Source organism: Athene noctua, chromosome 5 (assembly GCF_965140245.1).
Source record: "Athene noctua chromosome 5, bAthNoc1.hap1.1, whole genome shotgun sequence".
In the NCBI taxonomy this organism is placed as follows: domain Eukaryota; kingdom Metazoa; phylum Chordata; class Aves; order Strigiformes; family Strigidae; genus Athene; species Athene noctua.
In genome coordinates, this window is record NC_134041.1 from 17,337,897 (window position 1) to 17,347,914 (window position 10,018).

General features: G+C 35.3%; 1 protein-coding gene across 1 annotated transcript in view; it reads left to right on the top strand.

Moving 5' to 3' along the window:
* The window catches only part of HS2ST1 (heparan sulfate 2-O-sulfotransferase 1), an 87,055-nt gene extending 77,248 nt beyond the window's left edge, over positions 1–9,807 (top strand). Inside the window, exons 5-7 of the mRNA XM_074906524.1 lie at positions 1,107–1,204; positions 2,450–2,607; positions 3,662–9,807. Of these exons, the coding sequence (XP_074762625.1) occupies positions 1,107–1,204; positions 2,450–2,607; positions 3,662–3,888 (483 nt within the window). The 3' untranslated portion in view covers positions 3,889–9,807. The remainder of the gene's footprint in view (positions 1–1,106; positions 1,205–2,449; positions 2,608–3,661) is intronic.
* The last annotated feature ends 211 nt before the right edge of the window (positions 9,808–10,018 follow it).

Genomic DNA, 10,018 nt, shown 5'->3' on the forward strand with positions numbered 1-10,018 from the left:
TCAGTGCAGAATTTCTCTAGAGAACTGTGCTAGAGAAAGCATACAAATGTCTTGTTTTCCTAGTTAAGCTGCACTTTAATCTGTGACATCTATGAGCCATTCTAAACTCAGAGTGCAATGTGGACCAAGACACCACAGGTTAATCCCTGCTTTCGCCTCATATCAGTAAGTTTCTCAGGAACTTCACCTCAAAAGAGAAGCAAAGGGCATTGTCCTTGTTCTAACACCAAATAATTAAGCAAATGTGTTTTTACATAGTTTTTTTGAACAGAAGCTTGTAATTATACAGATGAAATAGTCCAAGAAGTTGTCTGTGTGATCACTTAATCGTCTTTGTTTTGTTTTGTTTTTTCTTTTTTAAATCTGCCCTATAATATCCTGTAATAGCTTATATCTTGATTAGAAATGTCATAAATACTACTTTTATGGTGACTGGGTTAAAATATTTACAAATTCTTTTCAATGCTAATAGAGTTCTTATTGTAACTTTGTTACTGCAGTTGAAACTCTGTGTTGCTACAGTATCTATGCCTGTAGAGCGATGTGTGGAATATTCTGTTATGCACTGAACAGTTTTTGCTTTTACGTCTTCTGATGGCCAAAACCTAATTAGTGTCTGCAATAGCAGTTATTTGTCATAATATTTAAAAAGCATTGTTTAATCTAAACCACAAAATGCATGGTGTTCTATAGTATAAAGATCCAGCTGTTCCAGTATCACACAGATCCTGATGGCATTTGATGCTGTATCTTTAGTGACTTCTTTTGTAAGGGAAAAATAATTATGTCAACACTTACGGTTTTTGCTAGTTTTGACATATAGCCTTTATCAAGGTTATATCAAAGGTATATTAAATGTATCGGGTAAGATCAAATTGTTCATTAGTTCTAATCATAAGAGACTGTCCAAGTACTGTTTTAAGTGAGATGAATAGCTACTCCTAGTAATAGTGTGAAATCAAGGCTTGAAAAATTTACCTTTTTTTTCCTTTCACAGAATTTCTTGTGTTTTTGTCCCACTACATTTAGCCACTAACCAGGTTGAGATGTTTGATACATATACTAGATTTTAAAGCTCACCTCAATCAATTTTGTCTTTGTTCCAGACCTTTGATGAATGTGTGGCAGCTGGAGGTTCAGACTGTGCTCCAGAGAAACTTTGGCTTCAAATTCCATTCTTCTGTGGCCACAGCTCTGAATGCTGGTAGGGAGATAAATGTAGCTTAAGTTGTTAGTCAAGTATATCAGCACTGAAATCTAAACTTAACAAATTTGAATATGTAGCACAATTGGGGAAAGTGTGAGGGGCTGGACAGCAGCAGGTACTCTCGTAATGTATTTGCTTCTGAAGATGCATTTTAGTGAAACAGTCTTCCAGTTCTTTAAACAAGCAATATGTTTGGATACTGTATCAACAGTGTTATGAGGGAAAACAAATATTTTCGATTTAAAAAATAATTTTTGTAGATTTGGAATCTTGACATTTTTTTCTTATGTCAGACTGCAATATCCATCTTTCTGAATAGAGAAATTTTGTCCAAGCTCTTAGAGCTTCTGGGTAGAATAAAATAATTGAGATCAGGATAAATTTATTTTCTTAAACCTTTAGCAGACATACGGTAGTCAATGCTACTTAGTAGAAACCAAAACAAAAGCAAATAGTGTCTATCTGTCAATGCAGCATGTTTTATAACAATGGCACAGACTTAAAAAAAACTCTTTAGAAAACAAAAAGAAAAAAATAAATTAAAAGGACATAGATTATTTGAAGGATTCTGAATGAAATGAAGGGCAATTATTTGTCAAAGGTACTGTTCATCCAAACATGAGCAAACTAAATGTTCAGTGCCTGTTGTTCAGACCTATATAAACCTGGGCCAGGTGGAGAAGCCCAGAAAGAAAGAACTATGAACGTATCTCTTCACCCTATGGACAGTTTTGTAACTCTAGAGAGTTACAAAAAGGAGTTAAAAATGTCCATTTTATTTCTGCCTGTTGTTAAGTAGGGAAGTCCTCCCATTAAGTACAATGACTTTCTAGTTCAGAATTATGCTTGTAGGATGTAAAAGGAAAGGTGTTTTCTTACAATAACCATTTCTTGTACCTATTGTGAAAATGGAGACTGAGTATTGACATGGAGAAAATGTAAATTCTCCAAAAATTGTATTAATAGAGACAGTAACCATATGTACACATGGTGGGTATACACATAGTGGGTATACACATATTGTAGATGAGTTATTAGTCAAAATAACTAAAGGAGTTAAACTTTTAGATAAGAACACTGGTGTGAAAAACTGGAAAGGGAAGTGAAGTTAGGAATGGTTGTAACTTGAAATGAGTCTTGCCTTTCCTATATAAATATCCTCTTATAAAGTAATTTCCATCTAGGGATCAAGGATTGTTGGCTGACATCAGAACTTGCTGTAATTGTTCTCTGTCATTTTAGGAATGTGGGAAGCAGATGGGCTTTGGAACAAGCCAAATACAATCTGATTAATGAATACTTTCTAGTGGGAGTTACTGAAGAGCTTGAAGACTTTATCATGTTATTGGAGGCAGCTTTGCCCCGGTTCTTCAGGGGTGCCACAGAATTGTACCGGACAGGTATTTAAATGGTTGATTTCCATGGATTCTATGGATTTTTCATCCTTGTATCACTTTTTTTTAATGTCAGTTATTTAGACCTAGATGAATTGTTTTGATTCTCTGTTGCCTCTCAGTTAGCTGATGTTCCTACAGAAGAGATAAACTCTTGAAAAGACTCTAAACATGAATTTTTGAAGGCAGTCCAGGTATCTTCCTGCTTTACACAAATTGTAAATGTTTAAGGTTGGGGTAAAGGTAGTTGTGTAGGTATACCACACTTAAAAAATTGTGACAAGTGTTTATCAGAACATTTTTCAAAGATCTTGTAGGGGCTTCGGTTTTGTAAAATGGCTGGAGGTGGCAGATTTCCATTTTTTCAGAAGCCCTGCTGAAATTAACTGTGCTTGGTACAACCTGGTTGTCTGTGCAAAAAGGCCCAAAGGATACAGAGGCCCAAGTACATCTTTATCTTCCTGGGGTTGTAATAAGACATTTGTTACATAGTTAGTAGCTCAGTTTCTAGGAGCTGGCAATGCAACTGATGATGAAGAAAAGGTCCATCTTAGCAGGGCTTCTATCTGCAAATAGGGGGAGAAAATGGTCTGATGTATAGAGCCTAGATGTGTAGTATTAACAAGTTTATTACAGAGCAACAGGGAGCACTTCTTAGGGAAATTTTTTGTCTCATGAAAGAAGTATCTTGTTCTGTAGTTTTTAAAGTTCTTAACATTGATACCAGATTAACATCTAAATAATTAATTTTGAAAGACCAGTCTTGCTCCAAGTACATTATGTGGAGTAATCTTGTTCCTTAAATGTTCATTTCCTGGGTTTATTAGAGTAAAGGGGAAGAATTGAAAGAACTGATGCAAAATTCATTAACATTTAGTGAGAGAGACTGCAGTTTTCCAACTCCACATGTTATGTTAATAAATTCTGGATTAAATTCTGTCATTTCTAATGCAGTTTATCAACATGCTGAGAGTATAAAACTCTGTAAATAAAAGGACTGTAAACATTTTTTAATCACGTGAACTTTAAAGTGAAGTTACTGCTTTCGTTCTGCATTTAGGAAAGAAGTCTCATCTTAGGAAAACAACTGAGAAAAAACTTCCCACAAAAGAAACTATTGCCAAGCTTCAACAGTCTGAAATCTGGAAAATGGAGAATGAGTTCTATGAATTTGCACTGGAGCAATTTCAGTTTGTCAGAGCACATGCAGTTCGGGAAAAAGATGGAGAATTGTATATTCTGGCTCAGAACTTTTTCTATGAAAAGATTTACCCTAAATCAAACTAAGAACACTATACTGTTAGATTTATGGACCTAAATCTTTGGTCACATTCTCATTTTAGTCCTCAGCCGTGGAAACTAGATTGCTTGTAGACCTTGAAGACATTTCTTTATAGATCTGAAAAAAAGTGGGCTGTGGATCACCTCCAGGGCGTTGGATACTGGCTAACTATCTTGGTAACCTAGAAGCAAAGGCTTCATTTCTTTTATCTAAGTAATACTTTCAGCGGGAGTTAATATCCTTTACCCGAAGAAATCTACACTTTAATTTGGAGCAATTAATACACAGCAGTTCTAGCTGAAAATATAAACAAACAAAAAATGCTTCTGTTGATGCTCTTTTTAATTTTCAGAGCAATTTATTTTCATTTATACTTCTGTGAAGAGGAAATCATTTTTCCCAGCTTTCAACATGGAAATTTTGGTTGTAAACAATATGAGTAGTGTTAATAACTGGTTGACATCTGTGCTTTGTTTTTGTGAATCATGTCACATGATCTTAATTGGGATGGTTAATCATGTTCTGCTGAGAAATACTGCTGCTGCTGGAATTGCCCATATTTATATATGTGGTTTTATTAAAAAATTACAACAAATCATTAGTGTTAAAACATCATTTCCACGTTAATATTGTAAAAAGTTAAAGAATCAGAGCAGTGGGGGTTTTTTTTGTTTTTTTATCCCCCCCACCACTGACTGAGGTTGGGAATACTGCAAAGGAAGTTGGTATTGTCTGCAATTCTAGTTGATTCTTACACAGTGGTACAAAAATCGTAAATTCAGTATTAAGTTTCTCCATGGATTCTTTGTAATAATTGTAAGCTGAGGTATTGGTGAATCCATATTATGACTCCATTAGTGAGCTGTGGTATGGTTAGGGTTTTCCTACTACTTCGATACTTTTATCTGTAGAATATTTTTACTAAGGTGCTTTATAACGTGTTTTAAAGCATTGCATTTACAAAAGGAGTAAAATGCTGTAAATACTGCTTATTTTATGTATTTGGACCAAAAGGTTTAAAGTAACTAGTTTAAAGTGGGGTTTTTGCACCAATTCTGTTATGTGTGAAGTGAAAAACATCACATCTACTTCCTGGTTGAGTTAACTGTTGGACATTGCTGAAATGCACTTCAGTGACCTCTCTGACTTCAATAACAGAATGTTGTCCAGGGATTCTCTTTACAGAAATGTAGTCTTCATCCTTTTATTATGGTAAGAGGACAAGAAGAAAAATGTCATGTGTAGTCTGGTTGAGAAAGATGCAGTGAACTTGACTGACATAATTGTATTTATGTAACTGCCTTATGTGAGTATTGTAAATTTGTGAGTTGCTATTATTAACAATGTGAAACACCTGGTAGATGAAGTAAATTGAAATTTGAGAACAGATGTTTGGGGCCACTGCATTATAGCAAATGGCAGTGGTGAACTCCAAGAATTTGTTTCCTATTGAATTTTCTAAAGATCTGAGTATTTACACATCTTACACCTGCCTTTTCTTAAAGTGCTTTTCACAGGGTTTGATGGGGGAACGCACTGAGGAGATAGAGTAAGGAATGGTGGTAAACGTTTAAATTCCTAAGGGATAATGCTGAAGGCTTAGTTTAAAATTACCAAGTGGAGTTTCTTTAACCAACTTGTTCTTGTAATGAAAACGAAGGAAATGGAAAATGGTCTGTGAACTGGATATCTGCAGCCAAAAGCAACAGCCCAGTTACAAAGAGGATAATGAGAGACTATCAAGTACATCTTTCATTTTCTTTGTTTTCTTGGATTTTTCCCTGTGAATTTTAAAAATAGATCTCTCTTTGCTCTTCCCAAATCATCAGGGAAGTTCCTTCTGATAGCTTACCATTTATATAGCGTGAACCATGCATAAGTTTTCCTGTTCTAGTTCTTGTCTACTGACATCATTAATAATGCCAACACGGGATGTGTTAGTTCACCCATGAAGACATGTTTCCTAGCTAAAGAAAGGAAATGAGGAGTCATATGCAAGAAGTAGCTAATGGAGATATAAAAAAATTCCATAACAAAGCAGTAGCTTTCCTGAAATAAAATGGATATTTATAATCCAGGAAAGATTATCAACTCAGTGATAGTTTTATGTTAGATTTTATTTTGACTATGTTGTTCTCCTCCAGAATAATTTGGATCAGTTTACCTTCTTGAGTCTCCTTCAGAAGAGCACCTCAAAGAGAGCAGAAGAATCTACTGAGTGAAAACATAAAATATTCATCTAAGTAATGAAATAGGTATGTAGACAAATGCTTCTGTCTTGACAAGAAAACAATAGGCAAAACTTCTATTGATTTCAGTAGGGTCTATGGAAACCTCCTCTATTCTGTAAGCAATTTTAAAAGTTGTGTTTCTGTAAGCAGTTTTAAAAGTTTTGTTTCTTTTTTTTTCTTCCAGATTTAGAATTTCTTATGAGTCTTCAGTAACAAAAATCATAGAACAATGCAATTTTTTTTTCACTTTTAAAAAAGCAATATATTTTTCATAGCTCATATAAGAAAACAGATTTTATTTAATCAGATATCACTTCCTGTTCTGTGCTGTAAACTGACAGGGTTGAGACAAAGAAGAATTTTAGGAATATTTTTTTAAAATGCTAGCTACAGTTAGAGAGGTATTAATTCCAGATATACTCTGAAAATGTTGTCTGTGGAACACAGAAGGAATCAAGACTGTCTACTTTTATATCTAGTGCAACTGTTAAGTCAACTGTGAACTTTTTAGAATCCTTTGAATTCAGAACTATCAAACTTGGATTTCCTAAAAGACAGTTTAGGAAAAGGAGCTTTACAGATTTTTAATAACCTGCTCTATGCATACTCCATTTGAAAATGGAAACAATCCAAGTTGTTGGTATTAAAAATATTTTACAGTATATAAACAGCATTTATCTTGTGTATTTTCCCTTAATGAATTACAGTAAAAAGCAGCAATACATGGATTTTTGTTGTTGCAGGTTGTATGATCAGTAAACTTACTATGCAGCCTCCTGAACACAGATCTTTAACTGAAGTCACTGTAGTCTCTGCACAGGACTGAGATTGACTTTTTGCAGGGCTAAATTCACTTGAAAGGTGCTGAAATGCTTATATATATATATGTATGTATGTATATGTATGTATATATATATACACACATATATAGTTGAGAGTAGGTTTTGTTACACTGTTCTGTACTTTTTGTACAAAATTAACATCCAGACTTTGTGCAAAACTGTGTAGCCCTATTGAAACTCTTGAAGCCAGCATAATGGCGGTAGGTCCCGCTGTGCTGGTAACTACATAGCCATAGCCACAGCATGCCTGGAGCACTTGTGATGCACTGGGCAGTGTTGACAGGAGAGCAACAGTGGTTTTAGCTCCTTCCCGTAATAATTCTGCAGCCATGCAACAAAAATTTCACTCTTTATTTGGTTAGTGCATCTGTAACCAGACACAAAGCTAGGGTGCAGAATGTCCTGTGTGCACATTCCCACTTTCTCTGGGTTGATTTCCAAGCAGTCTCTCTGTTAATGGTACGCTGATCATGGCTTCATTTTCAAACAGGCATGAAAATTTATAGCTATAAAATATGGGAGAGAGCCCATCCTGGTCCTCTGAAATGCCTTTTCTAGGTACCTAGGTTTTGTGAAGATACGTAGCTATTTTTACTTTCCAGGAATAAACATTTTCTTATTTATGGTCTCAAAGCAGTTCTATTTTATATCAGGGAAAATTCATTTATTTTCTGTTATAATTCTGTTAAAATTTTTCATTAAGCTTACCTGGCATTGCTAAACATGTATATGACAGAAAGGGGTACAGATGACTGTCTGAACTGTGCTGCTTAAGCAGTCACTGGAAAAGACTGATTCAAGTGCACTGCCAATTTAGCTCTTCAAAATTAGAGCATATTTTATGACTACTAGAGATTAAATTTAGGGAAACTATAAGGCTGCTTAGTTGCATGGATCCTGCCTTTACTGTAAGCCTATGCAACTATGTAACCTTTGCAGCAGTATTTATATAAAGAGCCCTCTTCCTGAGACTTTTCTGGAGCATAATTATAAATGTTCATACACTTGTACTGTCTGATATTTACATGAGCAGCTTTCTGTAGCTTCTGTAAAAAGAGACAGGTTTGTGAGCATTTCTAAAGCAGTACTGAATGTAATTTTGAGAAACATGGATTGTGCTTCATGACTTTTTTCTTTTTAAACACACACAGCTAAATAGTGCCTTTTTTCCTCACAATCCATGTTGAAGATGCTCGCTCCCACTCACTCTCCGTAAATTGATTCGTTTGTGCAATACTATTCCAACTTGAAACCATTTTGTCACAGCTGTTTGAGAAATAATCTCCATTTTCCGTACTATGCTGCCAGCTTTCTGTTGTTGAAGTGTTTCAGTTGATTACCTAATGCAAATGCTATAAAATAAAACACCCAGTGGGAAAGGGAAAGAAAAGAAGTCTGGTGTCCTGTCTTAATATTTGCATGTCATATTCACATTAAATGCTTTTTTTCTAGAACATGTTGTTATGCAGTATTGTGAACTTCATTTGCAGCTATTGTGATTTGGGAGGGGAGGGGCAAGCTGTAGTGTAGCTCGTCTGTAGTAATTTCATATAGCTATAACCAAATATATTTACAGGCCTTTAGAATTTGCATTGGGCTTTCTGGCCAGAAATGTAATAAAGTTGCAGAGGGTACACACTGTGCTGAAAGTGTCAATGAAAATACTAAAACTGAGACTTGTAAGAATAGAAAACTGGCATTAGAACAATGCATTGATACATACGCACTTCCCTGCCCGAGGGAAGAAATGACCTGACCAATTACTGTGGTACTGGAAGATGCTCAGTTACTGTACTGATGAGTATGGTATAAGAACTTGAGTAGAATAGAAATGTCATTTGCATTTGTAAGCAAGCACTTAAGAAAATATAGTGAGCTTGTGTGCGCTACTCCGTTCAGGATTTCTGACGCGTACTGTAACCATTTCCCTATAAACATTCCTAGCTGCATGCACCATGGAGCTGAACAGTCATCTGGTCCAGACAAGTTTCGTAATGCGATAGGTCCTAAATATTTAGTTGTCAGCTGTCATGATTAAGAATCGTCATCCAGTTACTCAGCAACTTCCACTTGAGGATTTTGCTGGCTTTTCAATCCCCCTTTTGTTGCAAGCAGACTTTTCCTTACTTCCACCAATGGAAGTAATAGGTGTAATTGTGCACAGGAAACAAAGTCTCTGCTTGTATCAGCCAGGAGGAAGTGGGGGGAAAAATTGTCTATATAAAGGTACAGGACTTCCTAAGGTCACCGTACCTCTTTCTGACATGACGTAATAAGCAAAATAAGAGCCAAAAAAAGTTACTATAGAAAAAATGCTTTAGTTAAAATTACAGTAGCGTTTCCTGTGAAAGTCAAAATGACAGTAATGTTACAGGTATGTGTTAAATACTGGTTGAACGTTGGGGTTTTTTTAACTGGTGCTGCCATTTGCGCAGGTTATTAATCGCATCAGCTGGAATTCATGGGAGGGGAGTGAAAGAAGGGAAAGGGATTTTTTGTTCAAAGCTAGATTTTTTTTTTTTTCCCCAGGTCTTGTATTTTCATTTTATTTATTGTTTGAATCTTGCATTTGATTTCAGTATAATTTCCTTACTACTTAATAAAATACAAGAAGTTGCTAGTGAATGTCAAAGCAATGTCCAGATGTTTTCTTCAAGCACAAGTCCCCTGCTATGACCTCCCCCCGGCTTCATTACCACATAACGCAGATGTGGTAACTTTCAATATGAGCTAATTTAAAGGACTAATAATACTCTTTATTAAAAAAAACCTCTACAAAGAACACCTGTGGCCTAAAAATGAAGGCTTTGAGACCTTTCACCTTGTCATAATAACCAACTGCATCCTCATAAAAATGGAAAATACTGTGATAAACATTCTCTGCCCATTTTCCACACGTTTACAAGGCTGGTCTGAATCCACTCTCAAATTTGCTGCACATAGACATTATCTTCTCATAATAAACATGACTGGCAAAATAATTGCACAAAGAACAACAACCCATCTTCCTATGGAAAAAAAAAATATATATCTCAGACCAAAATAGATTTAAAAGGTGATTC